Here is a 24,637-nt window from a genome sequence, read left to right on the forward strand (position 1 = left end):
GGTCTTCTGTGTACAGCATTATTGGCTCTTCAATGTGATAAAGATACGTTGTTCTTCATTCCACTGACTGGAAGTCACTTGTCTGTGGCCCTGCTAGGACCTGCTTGAAAACTCCAGAAGGATGGAAGTGCTGAGTGTCAGTCAGACAGGGCTCTGAGCAGGGCAGGTGTAGCAGCTCCAATTCTTTTTGATATGCAGCTGGAGGGAAAGAATGGCAGTCCTTCTACTTTCCCCCTCCTTTTCCTTTGCTTATAGTAACTTAACAGTTATTCAGATCGTGGTTATTTTGAGAGGGGTGTGCTTTTATTAGTTTTTGAATCGCTCTCAAAGGAAGAACTTAGGATTTGGTCTTATCTGCAGGCCTACTCTTCTGTCTGCCCCGTATCAGGATGTGAAAGGGTAACAAGTCCAATGTTCTGAGATCTTAGAGGGATTTGTCTGCTGTGGATTCAGCTATGTGTTCTAAAAACTGGATATTGTGTTGTCTCACAGTACCTTGCATGAACTGAAATGTGCTGAAATACTGGGCTGAAATTTGTATTGACTTAAACAGTGAAGAGGTGAATTACAAGTGACACTTGTTCTGAGGGCCAAGTAGGGAGGTACAGGCTTTGTCTCCCTGGGGGTTCAGTCCATGACCACTTTCGGTAGAAAATCCAAGAGCAAGAGTATTTGGCTTTAAGATTGGGCACACAGACCATTTTCCAGGTTAGGCTTCTTCTTGTCTTCTTGCTTAAGCATCTTCCTGAATGCCCCTTTGGAAAATGGTTTGTAATGCCCTATTCTGAATTCATCAGATGTCTGCCTTTCTGTGGGTTGGATGAGGAGGAGACATAATATTGTCTTGATTGGCATATCAGGTTGCAGTAAATAGCTTAGAGCTGACTACTTCTGCCTTACAGGTCAAGAAGGTTTTGTTTTGTTTTTTATTTGCTGTTTTGAGGATTAAGATGGAGAAGGTGTCAGCCATCCATTAAAATAGAAATGGGAGCAAAACCTTGTGATATAAGGCATACCCACACTGTGGAATTCTGCATTCTGCACTGTGGTAAATGCAATTCTGGTCTACCCAGAATTACTTTATCAACTTTAAATATTTGTTTCTAAGCAGTCTTGCAGCACACAACAAAACTTGAAGAATTAGTCTATGTTACAGGGTGCATGCAGATCAGCACAGCTTGAGTCTCCTGAAGCTTTGACCCAGAGTAGTTAGGGCCATTTGTTATCCTGGGTCTACAGGCACCAGTTCCACTGAATTAGTGAATGATGCAGTTTGCCTCCAGGTGGTGCTAGGGAACAGGTGTGCCATAGTCCTGAATTATATGTTATTAATGATGTCACAGGAGATGCTAAGCAGGTGATAACAGGCTACCTTACATGTGCTTCATTCTGAGTGTGAAGCATGGGAATGCAATCATGTATGGAGAAGGACAAGGAGTTGTACCAGCTCTGGGGTGCTATTTGGTTGGCTTTGCTAGCCCTGCACCTGCAGCTGGCACTGAGGGCAGCAGGCTCTGGAAATAAGTTTGTTTCTTTCCCAGGAGATCAACTTTTCTGTGTGTGGCAAAGAGGTTAAGCACATGTGTGCTGAATGCTATTGCAGCCAGTGTGGTTGTCGGGATGAATCCTGTCCCCTTCCTGTGTAGCATGGGCTACTGGAGTAGCCAGGAATGTGCTGAGGGAGAGATTCAATGGAAGTTCAGCTGAGTGTCAAGTTGAGCTTTCAGGAATCCTGAGGGGAAACGAGAGAGAAAGCTCAGAACCAGTGGAGATGCAGCTTTCCTGTTCTGTCATGCCTTTAGCTTGCTGGGCCAGTGGTAGCGCCACTGAGCTCTCACAGCACTCCAGGAGCAGAGCAGTGCTTGCATGTCCCCAGCTTTGTGTCTGTGAAAATCAGGCCACAGAAATATTAAATGAGCTGCCCAGTGGCTCCTGAGGTTCCCAGCAACATGAAGAATGGTCATTTCTGAGCTCTACCCTCAACAATCATTCTCCCCTTGGATACTACCAACAGCAGACCTGGTAGTGTGGCTTTTCTTGTCTGTCTTGAAGACTCTACGTGGAGTGATAGAAAAATGAAGAAAGGTTTGTGATTTTTTTGTAAAAAATAGTGCCTTTGGGGTGCCTCATTCATTACTCATTGCTCAGTCTTTGGTGCAGCTCTGGTGGGTACAGCTCCTGCTGGAGGAAAAACCCCATGTCACTTGGTGCTTTCCAAGTTTAAAAGGCAGCACACAGATGGGCATGAGGAACTCCCATGTGTACAGGATTACAGTGAATGCATCGCTCCACACATTATGAGGAGGATGCAGGGTGACAGTGATGTGAATGTACTTTCCACAGACTGAGCTTGCCGTTCATTTCTGGAGGGCTGCAGATGCAGCAACCTCGCAGGGCCCTTCTGAAACTTCCCTTGAAGGCTTGCTTCTGCCAAATACTGCGGCAAGCTGTGAGGCTAAGTAGTTTTTCAAGATTTTAATGTGGGAACAAGTGAGGAGGTGACAATAAGGCTAAGCAGATAATATGTGTTATCCTGTTACTCACTGTGATAAGAGTTTGAACAAATTGACCAAAGGCGTTTGCTGGAAGTGTTTTCAGCTGGCTCCTATGCAGTGCATAGGTAGGCTCTTTAGAAGCAGAAACAGTAAATAATTGGCTGGAAATGCAAGTTTTATCACTAATGAGTTTCTGCTTTTGTTTGTTTGTTTGTTTTTCATTAATGCTGACTGGGGCCTTTGTTTCCATTACAAAGCAGGAAAATGAATTTAAGAAAGTTACTGGCTTAGCAGAAAGGTTTGTTATCCTTCTCTTTGCTTTCTGTATAGAATTAAAAAAGACACAATTGGGATCAAAGAAAAGTTACAGGCTGCCACAGCAGCTTTCCTTTCCAGCAGGTGGTTATCCCTCCCTTTGTGCCCCAAGACTAGTTTTCAATGGACATGAGCTCCCTTCCTGCCCTGAGTGCTAGCCATCTTTTGTGTCTGTGCTCCTGTGAGTCGTGGAACTGTGGAAAAATAATGGTGGAGAGAAAAAAACACTGAGGCACTAGGACATGCAGCCCACTCTGTCCAGAGCTGTTCCTTGTGGCACCGTAATGGGTTACACTTGGGTTTTGTCTCCATTAATGTTAGGAGGGCATGTTAGGATCTTGGGTTTATTTTGGCTGTGCCAGGGCTGTGTGTTCTGAGTAGTTAAAGCTGATGCTTGGCTTCTTATCAGCCCACCCTCAGCACAGATCAGACAGTGTCTCTGTGTTAACAGAAGAGAACACACTGCACAAGTAGCACAGAGATTTTCTTTCCAAGGGATCTGGGACCTCCACACTGTAGCAGTCCCACTCTCCTGCGTGTGCCCTGTGATGCTCCCAGCGCAGCCCTGCAGTCCCAGCCCACTCCCAGCTGCTTCATTCCCAGCTCCCCATGCATTTTCCTCATCCCTATTGTGGTACTACCCTGTGGGACCAGACCTCCTTGCACTACACTGCCATGGCTGGGAAACTGGAGGGCTGGGGGTTATCTGGCAGGAAGGCCTGTCCTTGTGATGTGCGCTGCTGGAAAGGGAGGCTTTGAAGTTTCAGTTGGCCCAGGCTTGTTGCTATAAATACAGAGAGAGAGCACTTTGAGCTCAGAGTTTTTCTGGACACACAACAAAGAAGGAGGAAGCGAACAGAGCACAGTAGGAAGAAGTTAAATGGAGCACCATGTGGGGAGCTCCCATCAAAGCACCCCTGGATAACTCCCCTTCTGTTTTGTGGGACTGTTCCTGCCTGGGGAGCTCCGAGTGGAAGCTGAGCTTTGTGCTAGCACCATGTAACCTGCACATGTGGATGTCAGTACCCTCTGAAAACATCCACTGCCAATCCATGTATGTATGTGGGACTTTATCTGAAGAGGCTCCTTGTATCAGGATGTTCAGAATGTGGAATGAGGCATCTGCACAAAACACTTTCACACACAGTAAGCCAAAGCAAGCACTGAAGTATTTTACTGCATACACAATGATCCACTAAGAGATCCAAGAAGGACAATTAGCCAGCACATCTCAGATTGGCTGTAAGGTACTTTATGGACTTTCCACCCTGTCTCCCCATGGAGACCCCATGTTATGGTTCTTAACTGTTTTCATTAGTACCCGTACTGTCCTCTTGATGGTAACCAGGTTATACTTATCTGATGGGACCTCTCAGGGTTTATACATGTGATAGTCCCAGCTTTGTCCCAAGCTGCATGACACAGCAGAGGAAAGGTCCTCACTGAAGCAAGTAGAGAGAAAAGATAGAGGGCTGCTTTCTCTCTATGGGACTTTGCCAGTGATCTCCTAATGCATGGCTGCACCACCCAGCATGCCTCTGGGCTACTTATTCTTAGAAAACCCCATCTGGACTCCAGCTTTCAGCCCTTGATAGGTGACTTAGGATGGAGGATGAGAGAGAGGTACAAATCTTGTTCTTGTGTAGATCTCTTAGTGCGTTAACACCCATAGCTTAGTTGTGTTATTTTTGTGTAGACTGAGAAACCTTTAGAAACAGATTGTTGTAAGGAAGATCTGTATCTGTTTGAAAGCCCCCTTTCTGTTGCAGATAGCAGTTCTCTACCCAGTGGGTCAATATTTAGGAAAAAACACCGGTTACCACCACCAACAAAAAGGTCAGTTTCATAAATATGAACCTCAGGAACATCAAGATCAAATTTCTCTTGTTTTTATATGCGACTGTGTTCCTGTAAATAAGCATGCTGTGTGCAGTTCATACATGTGGGGAAGGTTCACAGCTAAATCTACACAGGTGCCCAGAGCACTAACAATAAAAACAAACGAATCTAGTACAGCGTTTCCAAAGATTTTCTTAAACTTCAGATAGGTGCAAATAGGAGCAAGAAGGAAATAGCATTTTGCCTGTGGTGATGAGCAGAAAATAAATATTTGGAAAAAATCAGAGCTCACAATTGCTTTGCCATGTGCTGTCCACGTGATCTGCCCACAAAGCCACTCTGAGTGATCGAGAGAGGGTGGTTTGGGATGGAGGTGTCCTCGTACAGCTTACTGGCAGCTATTACATGTATACCCTTTGGACCTGGCATAAGTGCTGCAAAAGTGAGGCTGGATAATAGCCATCCAGCCAGAGGAGCCTGAGCAGAGCAGCATCAGGAGTGAGTCACTATAAGGGAGATGTGAAAATACCTTTACACCTGACTTCTGATGTGACTTATGCTGATAAAATTGTTAAAAAAATAGAGATCAGGATCTGTGGAAAGGTACAGCTGTCCATGGTCTGGGAAATCACTACAGGATGATGCTCTTCTCCTGGAGTAATTCAGTAATTAAGATAAGAACAATGAACTTGCTCAGTGAGACACTCTGCTTTTTGAAGGTATGGGTTTACATTGAGCAAAAATGTGTGTTCTCATTCAGCCAGCAAATGATTGCTTCCCTTGAGGGGGAAGGTCAGTATTGCTCCTCATTTTATTTAGCAGTGTGTGTAGGACACAGACTTAGGCACAACTTTGGAGCTGATCACCAAGATGTCTGTGTACCCACTGCCTCTGCTGACAGACTGGTGCCTGCATCTCTGCACAGACACGTGGCTTTGTGCTCAGGAAGCTCTCCAGCACTGGGCTGCTGGTGCTGTTTGGTGTTGGTCTGGTACCAATGTAATCACGATGTGTGAACCTTTAGTACTTTCCTGGAAGGGGACCTACCCAGCTGTTATCTTTACGTTACAAGGCATGATCAGGGTATCTGTCCTTGCAGAGTTCCTGGAAGCATTCTATAATTAGATTGCATGAGGCTCGGCCTTCTGCTTTATCTTCCCACTATCGTTCTCCAATATCTGAATCAATGCAGAAGGAGAAGTGATTGATGGGGAGGCTGTGGGTGACCAAGGGTGGCTTACATGCCATGGCAAGTATCGGTGATGTCAGTGCTCCCTGCAGACCTGTTTTTCCTTTGGAGTGAAAATGAGATGCTGGGATTTGATCAAGGCCTCACGTAGCAGCTTGGAGCTCAGCCTTCCACAGGCTGTTGTTTTTAAGCGCTTTGAATTGAGAGGCTGAACTTCTTCACCTTCACTGCTACCCACTGAAATACTGCTGCTTCTAGCACCCAGACATTTACCCTGGGAAAAGCTGCACTACCATGAGAGTTACTGACTGTGCAGTGAGGAAGAAAAGGAGGTGACAGTGAGCAGGCACCTGGGGATGTTGCTGAGCATGGTGCACCCAAGCCACCAGCCCAGCTGGGGCTGAGCAGGGTGTTCTTTCACCAGTATGTTCAAGTAACCTATGGCTTTTCATGAGCTCTGTGAGTCTGCTTGCTTTTGTCCCGTGCATAGCTGTCCAACACAGCTTTTGTCTTGTGCATAGCTCCAAGGGGCTCAAGATCTTACTGCCTGTGAAGAGAAGTAAGCAATCAAAAGTTATTCTTAGGACCGAAGTTATTCCTCTTCATTCCTCTCCTACGGTTTCTAAAAGCTGCCAGCCATTTGTGCCATCTGAGGTCTTAAGGAACATAAATGCTCTGTTTAGCCTGTATTTGCAGTTCATTGGAAATACAGGATTATCTCCAGAAGCTTAAACAGTCTGAATGCCACTCTGGCAGATCTGGTTCCTGTTTTGAATGTTGCTATGTTGATTTCTGTAGTGAGATTGACCTTGTCATGTGCTATTCTGCCTTGTTTTGTTTTCTTAGCAGCACCAGAAATTAATTAAACAGATTCCATGTAGGAGAATGGATCCAAAGAGTGGTTGCTTCTCTTGGTCCAAACAAATAGGTTCAGTCAAAAACAGGTAGATCAGTCCCCTTACGTACGCTGCTTTAAAACTCTCTTCCTGTGCTCTTTCTAAACTTAATGCACTGAAAAGCCTTAGTATAATGTAACACAATATTTTCTTTTTTACTGGCCTTATTATTTCGTATGAGAAGAGCCACAAGGATTTGAAAAGATAAATAATTTGTAAATCAGCATGTCAGCTTTCAGGCTGAGATTATGTGATAGCTGCTTCAGTAAAGCATGCCAGTGAATGCATTCATCGACACCTTGGAGAACACCAAATGATTTTCCCTGTAGTGAAAGGGAGGAGAACTTTCCCTGCGATCTTCTGGCTTTGCAGCTAATCTGAAACAGTCTGAATCTTGCTGGGCGTACTATAAAGAGAGCTGTCTAAAGGGGTCTTTGAAGAATGCTTGCAGTGCTTTCCCAACAAAGGAGCAGAAAAAGTCCCTTTTGGTGTCTGGATGGCTGAGTTCCTGTTCAAGTGATGTAGGCTGCAGGAATGTTATTGCATTTTCCATAATGTGCTATCGCAGCCAGGGGCCGGGGCAGGCATTGTTTTGTTTTAATTCAAGTCTACACAAAAAAAATCCCTCTGATTTTTAGTTATGCTGAGGTCAGCCAACATCTTCCCTATGGAATAGATGTAGGCCGTTAAGAAACATGGCTCTCTTCCTGCTGATAACTTCTTCAGAGAGCAATTGGGAACTTCAAGCTGTTAGTAAATATTTGGGTTTCCTCAGTAGTAAGAGTAACAACATTTCTCAAGATTGGGTGAGCAATCTGTCTTTATAATACAAGTACATTTCCATACTTGGCTCTCAGTAGATCCAAATCCACATTTCTCTTCCATCTGAATTTTAAAGAGCGTGCACGTGTTTGTGATGAAGCAGGTAGTAAAAGAGAGTGGTGAAACTGAAGTCCTGTTATGGTGTTTTGTCACAAGTGTACTACATTAAATTGCTGCAGCTCTCAAGTTATCTGAGACCTCCTAGAAGCGAAGGTGATGTTTTATCCTTATTCCTTTGAATGATGCTTTCATTGGCCAGTTATTCAGCATTCTGCCAAAGCTGTCAGACACATGGCATTTTTTTCTTAATGTTAACATGGCTTTTCTAATCACTTCTGTCCCACAGTCCTTTGTTAACTGAGGCTGATGTCATTTGATCTCTCTCACAAAAGAATTTGAGATTGAGACTGTCTGCCATTGTTGCTGCAGAGAACAGAGTATTAGGGGAAGAGTTTGTGCAGTAACAACAAAAAATGCTTTGAGGCTCTTCTCAAAAGTTAACCACTGTTCGGATGAATGAGTACTTGCTGAAAATGAGAATGTTCCTTAGAGGCAACCCTCTGCATCTCATGATTTTTATTAATTGTTATGAAGATGGGCACTTTGTTGTTGCTGTTTACTGTTCATAAAGGATTCAGATGGAGGTTACACTTTTTGTGACAGATGAAGAAGCTCTTATCCATGCTGAATAAGAACCCAACGCATTTTACCTACTGGATTTATTCACTTTTTATCTGTCTATCTATCTATCTATCTATCTATCTATCTATCTATCTTATCTATCTATTTTAAACACAAATTCTGTGTATGTAACATTTTTCCCCACTTGCTTTGCTTGGAAACTCAGGAGAAAAATTCTGTTACGTATAACAGACTGACAGCTGAGACTACAAAAGGAAAACCAGATGGCAGCACAACAGAAGCACCAGATGTACATTTCTCCATCTTTTGTGTGGATGGAGACATCTCAGAATGCTAATTTCTAATATTATTTACAGAAGAGTACCTTGCTCACTTATCACTCCCCATGTTTGAAAATTGAGAACTTTTCTCTGATGCTTAAGTAAGGGTATATTTCTGTGTGCCTGCCAGTATAAAAAATTTGCGTACAGGTCACAGACAAACATCCCTGCTATGGGCAATTATGTTCCAAAATTAAGGTGCCCAGACAAGCACCTGGAGTTCATCTACCAGCAAACTTCAGTTAAGTGCTTTGTATTGCAGATGCTCATTCTGTGAGAGAGATTAAGGCTTTATGTTGTGGGGAGAGCAGGTGAATGTTGCTGAAATGAGGACTGCATAGGAGGAAGAGGATGTTTACATTTTCCCTGTATTCTCTTAACAGCTTTCAATGAAGAAATTTAAACACGCAACTCTTTAACCGCTTTATTTCAAGTCCAGCTTACTGAGGTTTGTTTGATATCTTGCTAAAATAGTTCATTTCCAGCTCAGTTGGAACTTCAGATCTTTTGTTCTGAAATCACTTTCTTAAGCTGCTGTTAGATTTTTATTATTATTATTATTTTTTGTCTAAAGACAAGTACGCTGTGCATTTCTTCAATGGAGGTTGTCCCTGCACTGCGATCAGTGTAACTGGGAGTTGAGTGCTTTGTAAAATAACATTTAAATTCTTGACAGTAAAGACTGACACGGTTTGAAACATTACAAACAGAAAATCCTGGAAAACAGAATTGTGTGCCAGGAGCACACAATAAAATATTGGAAAATTCCAATTTTATTTCTGAACAAGTGTTGGTGTTCTGGCAGTGTTCTACAGTGCCAGTCCCAATGAAATGTTCAGTTCAGATTCCTACCCTCAGGCTCAAGTTTCACCAAGATACATACACTTATGGATTTCTAGGTGGAGGGCTTAGGTGCTGTTGTGAGGTTTGGAAGAAGAATGCGACTAAGAGTGTTAGGAAGCTAATTACACCTTGAAAGCAGCACTGCATAGCTGACGTTCCTTTGTTTTGTTATATGCTCCGAATGAAATAAAAAGGCAACTTCAGTATGGTGTTTCATCCAAAGAAGGCATAATCTGAAAGATTAAAGTTTGGAAATAGTTATGAAAATACATCACTTTTTCAATTGACGATATATTACAGTAACAGGGTCAGATTTTGGATGAGAGGCTAGATTGAAAAAGGTTAGCAGCAGTTCTAAGCTAAATTTGTCCTGCAAACCTTGACACCAGTCTTCTGTTTTTTGCTTCATAAATTATCCATGAAACATAGAACTCCAAGGATGCACATTTTAAGTGAGCTCTTCCAGTGGCTGTTTCTCAGAGGAGAACTTTCTCCTGCTGTTCAACAATGTCCTTGGCCCTGCTTCTCACGCAAACAGATGTAAATCAGAAGTAATGGTTGTGAAGCCTATGAAATACAGCAGTGTAAAAAGTTAGTATGCAAGTATCAAAGATTTTTCCTACTGCTGTTAATTTGTTCTGCCTTTTCCTTTCCTGTTTAGAAAGGTAATTCTGGAGATAAATCACATGTCCGAGAGATGAAATTGCATTGACTTTACCACATCAAAGTCAGCCTGGTTTTACTTTACTAACATCAGTGTAGCTGTGGCAGTGATGTACTTAACTTCAAGTTGATGAGTTATGAAGAAGCTTACTTCTTTCTGGAAAAAATCCACTTTCCTTATGGGAGCTAACTTTCATCCAGGTGCTCATTCTACTGCCAGGCTTAGGATCTTCTCTAAAGTCTCCTGATCTCCACTGCTTTGAGGGCAACATATCCTCTGAGGTGCAAGCCAGGCTGTGCCTCTTCTCCCTCATACCAAGCATCTGCACTGCCTTGTTACGTCCATTGCAACCAGGTGCTTTTTTCACTGCCTCAGACATCATTTTGAGAAAGGTGTTCAGTTATTTCTTCTGTGCGAGATTCCTGTGTTGCAAGCAAACGAAGCTTTGTGTGTTGTGATGCAAAGAGGATGCTGTCTGTCTGCTGTGAAAGTGAAAGCTCAGACGCATCTGCAGCTCTAGAACAGGTTGAACTTGAATCTTACTCAGAGCATATTCACCAGCACTAAATCTGCCTGCTGCACAGTCAGCAGTGTAACAGTAGGAAAAAGAAGAATGAGAGAAGAACAAAGCCTCATTTCCTATGTCTGTAGGGGTAAATGTTATCATTGGATGAACTGCAAGGTCACCTAAAATACAATGGGGAAAAAAAGTTAAATGAAATTAGATCACTGTTTACACCTTCTTTGGAAAAAACAAGAACTATACCTGTGTTCCCCAAAAATTGTGGTCCTTTCCTCAGCTGCAAGGCCTACTACAGAGTGAAATTCTCCTATGTCAGAATGAGCTGGACGGGTGGGAGAGCTCCCAGCTCATCCTAAATACTGAACATTGACTATCCCAGGCCAACCTTGTGCTAAGAACTGCTCTAGAAGCAGTGTAGACGGCCAGGCTCCAGTGACCACAAACAGATACTGTTGGAAGTATCAAGATGTGGCCTCAAGATATTTTTTCAGCACATCTACTGACATGTTGCACTGACACACCTAAAGTGAAAGCAGTCTCTTCTGTTGCTTTGATGTCTAAGAAGAAGAGGAACCAAAACAAAGTCCTATTTTTAACAAAGCTGTGCTTCTGCAGCAAGTAGCACTTCAACTCTGAAGTCAGCCAGAATAAATGAATTTACCCAGCACCTGATCTGGTACGAGAGAAGTACAGCTAGACCAGGCTTTTTCTTGGAATGAATGAAGGAGGCAAAGAGGGCCTGAATCTGATATAGATAACTTAATTGCAAAAAAAGCAGTTTGCTTATCTGTGATCTGTGAATTCAAGATTTGCTTCCAGTAGCCTCTAAAAATCCACAGTGCCTGCAGTCATCCCTACCGTGTCTTAGCTAAGTGCTCAGGGAAAGCAAATATAGCCAAGTTAGAATTTTGAAGAATTTGTTCATTTATTTGTTAATAAGAATTTTGTTTTGTTTTAAATAAGAATTATTGTTATAAGAATTTGTTCATTTATTCATGCTCTAAATTAGATCAGGAACTGTGGCTTAAATAGATCACCTGATGTTAACTAAAATACCAAATCATAATTAGCGAGGAAAATTAAGGCTGGTGGCTAAGCCCATCTACCACTCATACACAAATCTGATTAGGCTCAAACATATGCACCAACAATGTGCAGTATGTTATTTGCTGAGCACACGCAAAATGATTTCCCACAGAAGCCAGTAACAAACTTAAATATTGTGGTATTTTCCTAATGCTCTTTGGAGAACAATCCATTTTTATAACGGCACATTGTCCAGAGCGGCAGAATTATAAATCACGGTAGTGTTGCCAGATACCACTCCTACACAAACACATACTGGGCAAGGTTTGAGGGAATATCGCTTACTGAGGTGACAAGTGACGGCCTACACGTGCTACGCATGAGCCACACAGCCTGATTTCTGAGGGGTACGTCACATCAAGCTGCAGAGGTTGGGTGGAAACAAGGAATGCTTTGCCTATGGCACTTGATGCAGTGAAAGACCAGGGCAGAGGCACGTTCCCTAGTGCCGGTTCTGGGTGTCCTTTGCCTCCAGTCAGACCTCCATCTTTGCCGTCTGCATGTTAACCCATCAGCGCATTCCTTCGCACCGCAGCTGCAAAGAGACAAAGCTGTGGACTGAGGGGAGCACCGGTCGTTTCCTTGGAGCTGTCTGCGGCGGGGCGGCAGCGGATGCAGCCTGCAGGGTGCTTGATGGGAGGGTGCCACACACAGACCTGCAGCCACCCGGCCCTGCGGCACAGGGTGCATAAACTGAGAGAGACTTTACGGGAATGAGATTATGCTGCTGCTCCCTCGGGGACGTTGTGGGGATTATTTACGTCATTTCTGTCTCCATATGCTTCCCATCGTCTGCACTGAAACGCTTCCGAGGTTCAGGTAAAAGACTGTAAATGGAGAATACAAGGGCAGCCTGTCGGCAAGCGACACCACTCATAACGCAACTCAGCACCAGGAATAAACAGGGACCGTTCTGTGCAGAAAGGCGGCGGGGGTCGATACGGAAACAGCACCTTCCCGCCGTGCTCTGGAAGCAGCGCGCACCCGGCGCTGGAGCTAGCGACGCGGGGAACGCCCTCAGCGCCGCCGCCCGCAGCTGGAGGCAGCCGCGCCCGGCTCCGCCTCCCACCGCGCCCCGCCTCTCGGCTTCCATTGCCCGCGCCGGGCGCCCGAGGTTGCTTTGCGCCCGGCGGCGGAGCGCTGACATCGCGGGGCGGTGAGCGCCGGCGGAGCCAGGCTGAGGCCGCCGCTGCCGGGAAGCTGGGCGGGGAGACGGCCGAGATGGTGGAGGACGGCAGCGAGGAAGAGGAGGGGGAGGCGGAGGGAGAGAGAGGGGAGATGCTGGGAGCCCCGCAGCACAACGGCTTCCTCCCCGGCAAGGAAGCGGAGAACGGCGGCCCCGGAGGATGCGCGGCGGCCGGGACCGGGGCGGGCGGGCGGGCGGAGACGCGGCTGTCGCGGCGGCGGCTGGCGGTGCTGGCCGTGTTCAGCTGCTACTCGCTGGTGAACGCTTTCCAGTGGATCCAGTACAGCATCCTTAGCAACGTCTTCGTCCACTTCTACGGCGTGTCCTTCACGGAGATAGACTGGCTCTCCATGGTGTACATGGTGGCCTACGTGCCGCTCATCCTGCCCGCCACCTGGCTGCTGGACGCCCGCGGCCTTCGCCTCACGGCGCTGCTGGGCGCGGGGCTGAACGCGCTGGGCGCGTGGCTCAAGTGCGCCAGCCTGGCGCCCGGCCGCTACGCGTTCACCATGGCGGCGCAGGCCGTGTGCGCCGTCGCGCAGGTCTTCATCCTGGGGCTGCCCTCCCGCATCGCTTCCGTCTGGTTCGGCCCCGCCGAGGTCTCCACCGCCTGCTCCGTGGCCGTGCTGGGCAATCAGGTGAGGGGCTGGCGCCGGCTTCGAGCCTGCGTGCAGGGGAGGTGGGCTGAGGCGGTGTGAAGTGCCACGAGTCACGGGGAATTAAGGTCGGAGAGACCTTTGAGGTCATCCCGTCCAACCCCGACCCATCGCCGCTTTGCCCGCTGACCGCGTCCCTCAGTGCCGCATCTCCGGTTTCCTGAACGCCTCCGAGGACGGTGCCTCCACACGTCCCTGGGCGCCTGTGCCAACTGCCTCGCCGCTATTTCTGAGGAGTAATGTTCCCCCATAGGCGGTGTGAGGTGACGGTGGAGTGAGGCGGTGGCATGAGGTGCCGGTGTAACTGAGTCGGATCTCCTCACGTCCCCTGCTGGTTTATCAGAGCTGGACCGGGCACCTCTGGAAGCACAGGTGGAGATGAGTGCTGCTCCTTGTCCTTCCCCCATCACCTTATTCTCAATCCTGTCCCTGCTCATCTGTGGCAGCAAAATGGTGAAACTCCCACCAAGGCCACTGGTGCAGGCTTAGGTCTTAGGTGTGGTTTCGTTAAGATAATAGAGATTATGTTTCTTGTCTCATGAGTCTGATGATTTATGACTGTGCACTTTGGATTATTGGTAATATTTAGGTTAAGGTTCTTGCTATATTCTACTTCTGTATTAACAGCTGTTCTATTGCTTTCCCACTACAATTAATCCTGTGCCTTTTTGCTATCCACAATCAGGTTTAAGATTTCTTTGTCAGCTACATCTCTGCGTTTCAGACGCTTACCTGTCCTTCCAGTGGCAAGGAGCTGCTAGGGCCTCCATTTGGCAGGACAGTGGCCAAGGCTTCCCCAGCTAATGCAGAAACTGGGTGTGGGGCTGTGCATAGTTCTGATGCTGGGGAAGGAGAGGAACAGCAGTGCAAGGATTGTCCTGGATCACACACAAGTTATCTGCCGAAGTGCTGCTTACTTGCAGCTGAAACATATATCTCTGAGAGTGTGGCTGTTTGCTTGTCAAGGGTTGTTTTGAGCACCATGCTTTCAAAAGTAGTTTCTCAGTTGGGTATAGCAGGTTCTTTCTTGATCCTTCTGACCATAATTCTCTACTGCAGTTCTCTGTATGAAAAAGGTTAAAAAAAAAAATAAAATAAAAAAAATGATGGCACAGGATGCTTGTGGGTAACTACATAGTACTGCTCTGATGGCGAATAAAAGTCCTACACATTAAGAGAAAGTATAATAGTGTACTCTGTTTATGAGCTTCATACACTGAAGGGTGAGGGTAGAAAGAAATGAGTTCTTCAGGTGAACACTGAATACTGCTTAAATCTGATGGCCTTTGGGGGAGGGAAAGTAGGGAAAGACTTACAAGGCAAATAAATGCACAAAGGCTGCTTTGAGAGCCTACTGGCACATCTCTGGTGTGAGTGCTCTCTGAGTTGTGAATTTGCCATTCTGACAGTCATTGACATTTTATTTATTTTAACCTGAAATAGATGCAGGTTTTTTTTTTTTAAGTCTAAGAATTTGTTCTTGCACTTAAGAATACAGCTTAGTTTTGTATGAGTGACAAAGACAAGTTGCAGAGTAATTTAAGGCTGTTGTTTCTTGACATTTCTTAATGCTTTATACATATACCCGAAATGTCAGGAAAATGATTTTTTTGTTTCTTTTCTTGCTTTTACAGCTTGGCACTGCCATTGGCTTTTTGTTGCCACCTGTCTTGGTTCCAAATACCCCTGATGATATTGATCTAATGGCACATAATATAAGCATAATGTTCTATGGAACAGCAATAGTATCCACACTTTTGTTCTTCTTAACAGGAGTTGGTAAGTGTTTTGTTCTTACAGTGTGAAAGTACTGTGGCCATAGGGGGTGTTTATGCTGTTGTACTTCGGGCATCTGACTTAGCCCTCCGCAGTTGAATTTACCTCTTCTCAGGTTACTTGTGCTCACTGTCTGTGGTATCAGGGCTAAGAGACAGACATTACTGTGTGTCATGCTTCACGTGGAGCAATCTCTCTCAGGACACAGGTTTTTTGCTAGAACCCATGAGGATACTATGATGTAATGGAAATTCTTTCTGTTATTCTTACAATTTAGATGTGAAGGGATAGGGATGCTGCATGTGAAGTCAGGCTCTAACTATATGCTGGCAGCAGTGAGATGTGAACAAGTTAATTAACGCATCTATTCTGGCTGTGACTTGTTTCTTGCATGAGGAAAATCTAGAATGTATATTTGGAAGCATTGAAAAGACAAATTAATCCTGTTAAATGTACTGAACTAGAAGACTTCATCTTTCAAGAAAGAAACAGGCATGACTCTGGAAAATACAGATGAAAATCTTTTTTTTCCCCTAGTGTTCAAAGAGAAGCCCAAATACCCTCCCAGTCACTCTCAAGCACTCCTGCAAGCTATGCCTCCTGAGGATTACTCCTACAAGCAGTCAATTATTAATTTGATCAAAAATGTCCCATTTGTGCTTCTACTGATCAGCTATGGTAAGTGGTTCTGTCTGGCTGTTGTCTGGCAGAGCAGTTCCAATGTGTGCCAGAAGCATGGTGAGGTTTAATTGTGTTTTTTTTTGGCTGAGGGAGGGATGTCAAACTACTACATATTAAGCAGCCTATGGAAAGCCCTGCAGAGTTTGAGATGCCATTTATAGGTCTGGAGAAGAGATGCGTATGGTAAATGAAAGGTTATTCCTCTGGTCTGAGTCTTGGATGCCAAAAGATTAACTCTGTGGTAGCAGATCTGTGTTGCTAGATGTGGGGTGACTGAAGCTGCTCTTTTGCTGTTGCAGGAATTATGACTGGAACATTTTATTCTGTTTCCACATTGTTAAACCAGATGATAGTAACTCATTATGAGGTAAGTATTGTTTTGTTTTTGTTTTTTAATTTTATATTTGCAGAGGTGATTTGGTTTGGTTTCCTTTGTACCCCCCCATACAGTTTCTTGCATCATACAGCTGTGGGAGTCATAGGAATGTTTGCCTTATGACTGCCAAGAGGTCTGAACTTGACTCTGAGTGGAAACAAGTTATTAATGAGCACCATATAAATATTTGTTGAAAGGGAGAAGAAGTGAACGCTGGGAGAATTGGCTTGACACTGGTGGTGGCAGGAATGGTGGGTTCGATTATTTGTGGTTTGTGGCTGGATTACACTAAAACGTACAAGTAAGTGTGGGTAGGCATGTATGGGGCTAAGGGTAGGAGTCTGGTGCAATTATGTTAGAAAAATACTGCAAGTGTGGAGGTGAGCTGATGATAAAATGCAGCACATCCCTGATCTTCTAGCAGCCTTGATGAAGATGAGTTTCAGAGGCTTCAGCAGAAGTCTGACGCTCTGTTACTGGTTCTTGACCAAAAGAAATGAGAGGGAGTTGTGGAGAATGCAAAGACGTGAAGGGTTTTCTGTCTACTGCTGTCTCTGCAGGGAATGTAATGCTATCAAGAAAAGTGTTGTGTGTCCTACGTGTAGTGGCCAGAAGGAACCCAGTAGGTTCCTTCTTCGTGGAAACCATAAAGGCTCAAAACTTACCCTCCCTTGTTGTGTGAAGCACCCAGTTGAGGGATTCCCAGTTCTTGTATGACTTCTGGACCTGTTAAGAAGCACAACATTGGCTTTCGTTCAGTGGATGATCATGCAGCAGAACTCTGTTTTGGTGTAAGAGCTCTTGGGTCCATCACCCGTGCTGTGGTGCCGCTCCAGGAGTGGGCAGTGCTTCCTCTGCTGACAGCAGAGGAGTTCTCCTTTGGTGATTCTCACATGTGAGCACTGTAGAAACCTACAGGATGCTAGCGCTGTGAATTTGGCTTATAAATGAGTGGTGCATGCTTTAATGTTTTGGGTTACATCCCTCATTCCAGATTTAAAATGTTTTATTTATTTTTCTGACTTACTTCTTAGACTGATTTTTTTTTTTTTTTTTTTTTTTTTTTTTTAATTTTTAAACACTGATATTGATTTGGCTGCTGCTGTTTTGATCTTTATATAATGAATTGTGCTGCAGAATGGCCAAGAGGTGCAGCACAGAACTAAAGGAGAACTAAAATAGTCTTGAGGTAATGGTTTCCTGTACAATTATTTGTTCTTTGAGAGTCTGAGTAGTTCTCTTGGCCTTGAATGAAGCAGCCGTGTAACTAAGGCAATAAGGAGCTGGGGTATGAATGTCTTCTCACTGAAATGCATTATATGGTTAAGTTAGAGTTACAGGAAGCTAATTTAATTATTGTAGAAAGTCAGTTGTTAACAAGAGAGTAAATAATGTTTATATTATTCTTCTGTACTTCAACAATGTGCTATGACCTTATGTTTAAAATGTTAATATGTTGTTATTGTTGTTGCGTTGCAGGCAAACTACTTTGATTGTTTACATTCTCTCCTTCATTGGGATGGTGGTATTCACCTTCACGCTGGACCTCGGATACCTTATAGTGGTGTTTGTGACTGGAGGAGTGCTTGGGTGAGTGATGAAAGGAGGCTAGAAGGCTGATTGCAGTTCTGCTCAGAGGTAGCATTTGACTGCTTTAACTCAGTGTTTCTACTGTGTGTTCTGTCACCATGCTCTCAACCTATGTCTGTGTAGCTAATAGATGTGGTTTATTTGGCAGGCAAAGCAAGCGTTGAATCATATTAGATCTTGAAAACAAACAGTTCAGAGTAGCAGATAATTGGGTACCAGGTGTTGATGCTTGATTTTCATAGCCATAGTAACAGATGAAAGCCATACCCATCATTTTCTTGTTTTCTTCTTCATCAGGTTCTTCATGACCGGCTATCTGCCACTTGGGTTTGAATTTGCAGTGGAAATTACATACCCAGAGTCTGAAGGCACTTCCTCAGGTCTCCTCAATGCATCAGCACAGGTTGCGTCACCTTATTTATTCCAGTGGTGTAAAGTTCAGGAAGGCTGCTCTGCTAGAGTCTAAGTCTTCCTTAGATTTGGCTGCTGATCTCCATTGTGGTGGTGTTGTCCTTTTAAAATATATATATTTTAAAATTATTATTTGGTTCAGTATGATATGGTCTGAATTTGACGACTCTTCTTGATGTGGTACTGATGGATTGACTTGTTTGTAGATATTTGGAATTGTCTTTACGCTTGTTCAAGGAAAGCTTACAACAGACTACAGTCCTCGTGCAGGAAACCTCTTTCTTTGTGCTTGGCTGTTCGTGGGCATTATCTTGACAGGTAACTAAGCAGAAATGTAAGTAATGATATATTTTTAAATGGGGAAAAATGTGGAGTTGAGATGTTTCAAAGACTTAGGATGTATGTGTATTAGTATATGACTTTCTGTCTGGGCTGAGGACCAAAATGACTAGGAAGTGCAGGGTACATTCTAAGTTTTACATGCTTGCTGTGTCCACACACTTTGTTTTAAGGATGGTGTTGCTAATAGGTGAACAACCAGTCATCACCCATTTCTTGAGCCTTGTCCTGAATTTGTGGCAGATGCTTGCCTTCAAAGTAGGTTAGTGAACATAAGCAAATTGGTAAATGCAGACAGTTTGCAGTTTTTCAAATGTAAGAGATGTTGGGGTTTTTTTTTTTTTTTTAATGTGATGTGATTTAGAGAAACCAGCATTTGGAAATATGCTGGAATTGACAAAACCACTAAGCTTTGCTTTAGGTACTCATGTTTTAAAAGCTTTTATTGTCATTTTTTTGCATGTGACTTGTGAGGAGCAAGTTCCGATTGTCACCACTTCAAATTACAAAAGTCAGTGATGTATTTTGAGTCAGTGCTGAAAGCAGCTTCTTAGTGCTTGCACGTGCCCATGAAATGCATGTCATTACAAAGCTTTCTCTTTTTTTTTTTTTTTCTTTTTTTTCCCCAGCCTTAATAAAATCAGATCTGCGAAGACACAATGTGAATTCAGGGATTATGAATATGGATGTGAAAGCTGTAAGTGGTGACTCTTTTACACTGTGATATTACTACACTTGAATGGCTGGCTCCTACTGAATTAATATTGGCAGAAAAGAGCGATTGACAAAAACTTCCTGTGTGACAGTTTTGGTGCTGCTTTGTAAGGACAGAGCTGTGTGGGATGCTGCCATCAGATAATGTTTCTCTCCTTAGCTTCCATGAGAAGTCTCTGCTCTCAGATTTTCCTGAATTTTATATGGCTGGTATTCATCTCTTCTTGAGTGTAGGGTTTATTTATTTTTCCATGTTTGTAAGTAGTTTTGTAAATTGTGGGGCTTTTTTTGCATATTGCTTTAGGAGGTCATGCTATAGATGACACGTTTTATTTTAAACACCTGCCGTTCCTGTAAGTGAAGTCTGTGTCTGATGAACTGAAGTCACGCTGCATTCTTATTCTGTGTTTTCATGAAGAGCCAGGTTGTTCTTCTCTGAGCACCCTATCGAGTTATGGGAGAATGAACACTGTGCTTCCTGCTGTTTATGAGTTCCAAGACCATGGTTCAGCAGATTTTGCAACTAAACACAGTCACGAGTTGAACTAAAACCAACACCTGAAACTTTTTTCACTGCTGTTATTTTCTTGACCCTTTTGATTCAGTTAAGGAAATCAGCTTTCTGAAGTCAGATGTTTTAAGGTCCTTCATATGCATCTTTGTATTATAAAGGTGTCTTGCATATACAACAGCTCTGGTCATCTGCAAGCAGCTTTAGGACTTAAGGTTCAGAAACTTGCAAGTCAATGCCACACAAGCAGACTTTTTTTTTTTTTACCTGAAACCTGTGTGGCTGTGTCTGCACAGTATGACTGTGTGTTTATCAGCTTGGATTAGGGTTATCATGGAGATGGACGTGGTGACTTGTACATAGCAGTCCCTGACTGTTCCACTTTCACTCATTACCCTGTTAAATTACCCTGTTAATTAGCTAGATTGTCACACAACTTCATGAATATTAACCCCAGTAACACAGAAGTGTAGTGTTCTCACTGCAGCATTATCATAGGGGAGTGCTGCCTGTGTTAATAAATGTAGAACAGCTGCCTGTGTGAATAAATCTAAAATAGTACCAATTCTAAACCTTGATTAAGATTCTCCCATATTTAAACCTGATGGAGGAAAAAAAATGGAAGTTAATTTCCACGTGATAAATATCTATATGCTGTAAATGTATGTTTTAAAGTTAAACTAAGGAAGCTCAATTCCATGGATTTTTTTTGGGTTCATTTTTTTTTTTTTTTTTTTTTTTTTTTTTTTAAATCAAAAAGAGAATGGAAAATAGAGCTTTCTGTAAATGTCTCTTCTAGTTGATAAACTACATGTACTATTGTGGTCTAACATACTGTAGTCTAACTCAATAGTTACCCAAGAGTACTGAGGTTGAAAGTGGCTTTGGCTGTACTACAGCTCAATTCTTGATTACTGCTTTCTTTTTTCCACAGGTACCAGTTGACAATCCAGAACGTGAAACTTGTACTGCATTAAAAATTCAGTCAGATTTGTAAGCCTGAAAGAAGACGGCTTAGAAACGCACAATTTCTGTTGAACGCTTAACAAAATTAGTATAGTCACTGGATTTATGTGTATGAGTAGTAAAATGTGTTTGGTGATTTTGGTGACAGTTATGTGGACAGCTATGAAGATGCTGACTTCATTTTGCCCAAGATATAAACAATAGGACTTTGTATGGAATATTTATTGTAACAGACTACAAGTTTTGCTGTTTCGTTAATGAATCACAGAGTCGTAGGGGTTGGAAGGGACTTCTGGGGATCATCGAGTCCAACCCCCTAATGCTCTCCATTTTGGGAAGAAGTGTACGTTCAGGATGCACACCAAAATGTGCATTTGGAATCCTGAAGTACAGCCATGATCAGAAGTATCTTCTCCCCAGGAAATCAGAAGTTAGTTAATTTCTTGTTCAGTTCTTTCTAGTGCTTTTACCAAGTCGGAGTAGGTAGCTGCATGACTGAAGGGTATTCATACTTCTTTCTAATGTCTCTGATGTAAGACAGTATTTCCTTCTGGGAAACTGTCTATAGCACAATTCTGAAAACGTGATAACTGCAATTATGTGTGTTGAGTTTCTTTTGCCGTGAAACTTCTTGATAGATAGTGGAAGATGAGAGAAAATGCTTTTTTTTGTAGGTTCATCAAGCATTTCTGGGGAGATTTAAAGAGCTTCCTACTAGGTATGTTGAAGAAAATACATTTCTTATTAAATAGAAAGAAAAGAAGAAGAAAGACCATTGATTTATCTATCTATCTATGGTGAAGTATTCACAGGCAATGGAATATGATTGCACAGGTTGCCTCCTGAATATTTTGAGTGCTTTCTCAGTTCAAATGAGAGGAACATGTGTTTACAAAGAGATGGTGCCTTTACAAAGTAAAGAAGATCCTTGCCTCATCTTGAGTTTGGCCAGTGCTGCTGAAGAAATTCCATTTTGCTTGTTAAACCTCCTGAATGTTTGTGGAGTATCCGAAAATGTGCTCTATCTGTTGTATTGTTTTTTCTTTCCCCTCCATTTATTTCTCTGTGTTACGTTGTATCATTTGTCTCCTGTAAAATTTTTGTGCTCATTGTGTAACTTAACAGTAAATAATGTCTTGTTCCTCACAGTCAAGAGCTGTAAGGGTGACTGAAAGGAAAATAGTGATGTTTTTCTTTGTCTGATGAAATACTTGCTGTTTAAATAATGAGTCTTAGCTACTAAGTACTAAGCTTCTTTGCTTTTGTATTATAATTGTTTGTATTATTTCTCACTGCAGTGCTACTGATATTATTCTTCACCCTGTGTACTATCTACCCAGCTCCAGAACTGACATCCCTACAGTAATACTGAGGCTCTTCTACTGAAAAGTCCAGCCAGAGTTAGCAGCATTGAGGCTTTAGCAGCCTTTCAGGTGAGCCTGCAGTTTCAGTGCCATCAGTGATGCAGTCTCTGTGTTCCTACAGCTGTAGTGCCATCCAGCAGGTTGAATCCTGCTTGAAGTTTTTCTGTGGGTTACAAATTGATATGGAGAACTTTGCAACTCCCAAGATAGTCTTTCAAGGTGTTAAGTATAATTAAATGCTTTTCTTCTGCCTTGTTTCTCTAAAGATTTAGAGATTTTTTTTTTTTAATATATAAAGCAGAACCTGTATTTGTAGCTTTCTTAACCTAGTGATAAATGCTTCAGACATGAGTAGGCTGAGTGGCAATGTATGTATCTGAAGAAGCCAGGCATATCTGAACATTGGTCTTTCCAAAACAAGCCCATGCCTCTGCCGGAGCCAGCACTAGAGGGAAAGTGGGCATGCTTTGTGGCTCCTGGAGAGGCAAGCTCTATGAGAGGAGTCCTGTGTGAGATAGCTGAAAAGAGATGTTCAGATGGCAGGCAAGAGGATAGGAGTGGAAGTAGAGGTACCTTGTTTATCTCAGTTCTTACATGGAGCGACTAACTGATACCAGCTGCCCCGTTCATGGGTGTACACATTTTCAGCCTGAGTGAGCAAAGTGAAATTTCCTTCCTTTTGCTTTCTGAATGATTTTTGCCTTTAGAGAAGTGGTGACACTATGATACATACATACATATATATAACTCTTCCACAGAATACAGGTATACAGAATGGATGTGCTTTCAGACGTCCAGTAGAGTCTTTGGCAGCATCCAGAATACTTTCTACATATCTGCTAAACACTCTAAAGTTGAGCTCTTAATTTATTTTGGAAATTCCTTTCCCTACTAGATTCCAGTTTGTTTAGTTGTTTTCAGTTGATTATTGAAAACTATTCTAGCCCTACTGGCTCCTTGTGTTTTTCATCTTCTGCCAAATTACTTGGCTGCCCTCTGAAATTGTCCAAACAAGGTTTTTGGCATGCTAAAAAGCCTGCAGGGTTCCTGAAAAGAAAATATTCCTAATAATGAAGACTTAATTACATCCTAGACTTAATGCAGATCAGAAGGAACTTGAAAGTCGGAAACCTGTGAGTATGTATTTATTTGAAAGCTATTTCTGGGCAAGAACTAAGTATAGGAATAAAAGGCTAAGTGGCAAAATGAGGAACAAATAAACCAATACTCTTCTCATCTTTTCACAAAAAGAAAAAAAAAAAAAAGGGTTCTAGCTTGTGGCAGAAACTGCTTTGGGGTAGTTGGGGCTTTATTTTTTGCTTTCTGTTTGTTTTTTTTTAAATAATATCAATCAAATGTGTCTGGAATTGGAAATAGTGTTTCTGACTTTCTGAGCCATCAGATGGTGGCTCAGCCCTCTTCTGGCAGAGACTAAGAATCAAAACTGCTTAAAGAGTAATCAGTCCAGCAATGGGATCGTGTGTGCCAGCTGTGAGAGGACAGAATCAGAAACCATGTGAGGGAGCCATCCCAATTCCATGCATTAATTTGTGCTTTCAGTATGCTCTTCTGCCTATCACAGGAGCGTGTGTCTGCTGTTACCAACTTACGATTCCTAGTGGAAAAAATGCTTTTTGAAAAAGCTTTGGGCTGCTGTGTGTATGACTGAGTGAAATTGGGTTAATTCATATGTATTGCTCTCATTTTTCCATTCCGTGAACTCAATAGTTTTACTTTGTGAATGGGAATGTGGTGTTGGTTTTTATCTTGCTGTACTTGTAACACTTTCTGGAGCATTAGAGACTACAGACAATTCATAGCCCACAAGCTAAGCTGTTGTATCCATGTTTTATCCCCCCTACACACAATGTGCTGCCTGAAATCTGTGAAGAGAAATTGTTAATACACAGAATAGGGTGGAATAAGCAAAAATATGCTCAAGAGAAATGCATTTTCTTGTAAGACCTGTGTTATATACTGCTTGTCTTTGTTCTCTTGGAGATTGTGAAGATTTTTGCTGTAATTTTTGTTATTGTCCTATTCTTTGTTTCAAAATAAAGTTTAAAAAAAAATCCCTATGAATATTCTCTGAATGCAGTATTGTACGTATGTATACATGTGGGTGAAATCATTCTTTACCATTACATGTCACTTATAAAGCTTACAGCATACAACTTGATTGGAGCAAAGCTGCTGGTACAGCTGGTGTGTTAGACTCATTTCGCCCCCCTCCAAAGCTGTCATTTAATGTAGGAAAGCTAAGCTTTATATGTGAATTTTGTACTCTGCACTTAATAAACATGCGTGCATTCATATACAGACTGGATGTTTTCACATTACCCAAGCATTATACACAAGACTATTGGCTTACAGTGAAATCTTGTCAGCATATGAAATTAAAGTGTTAGCACCGATAGCTGAGTTGCACTATTC

General features: G+C 42.9%; 1 protein-coding gene across 1 annotated transcript; it reads left to right on the top strand.

Annotated features, from left to right (window-relative positions):
- The first annotated feature begins 12,347 nt into the window (after positions 1-12,347).
- Positions 12,348-24,282, top strand: FLVCR1 (FLVCR heme transporter 1). The gene is made up of 11 exons (XM_042875092.1): positions 12,348-12,453; positions 12,524-13,458; positions 15,111-15,255; positions 15,790-15,930; positions 16,233-16,300; positions 16,507-16,610; positions 17,789-17,899; positions 18,197-18,302; positions 18,517-18,628; positions 19,279-19,346; positions 20,809-24,282. Exons 1-11 carry the CDS (start codon positions 12,348-12,350, stop codon positions 20,869-20,871), a joined length of 1,959 nt encoding a protein of 652 aa, XP_042731026.1. The 3' UTR covers positions 20,872-24,282.
- Positions 24,283-24,637: the final 355 nt, after the last annotated feature.

This window comes from Lagopus leucura, unplaced genomic scaffold (assembly GCF_019238085.1).
Source record: "Lagopus leucura isolate 7727_CA_CO unplaced genomic scaffold, USGS_WTPT01 Super-Scaffold_73, whole genome shotgun sequence".
In the NCBI taxonomy this organism is placed as follows: domain Eukaryota; kingdom Metazoa; phylum Chordata; class Aves; order Galliformes; family Phasianidae; genus Lagopus; species Lagopus leucura.

Excerpts from the sequence above, each read along its gene's own strand:
- FLVCR1 (XM_042875092.1), top strand. The coding sequence starts at position 12,348 with ATGAGATTATGCTGCTGCTCCCTCGGGGACGTTGTGGGGATTATTTAC. Across the intron at positions 12,454-12,523 it reads GAAACGCTTCCGAGGTTCAG|CACCAGGAATAAACAGGGAC; the intron begins GTAAAAGACTGT and ends AACGCAACTCAG. Across the intron at positions 19,347-20,808 it reads TGAATATGGATGTGAAAGCT|GTACCAGTTGACAATCCAGA; the intron begins GTAAGTGGTGAC and ends TTTTTTCCACAG.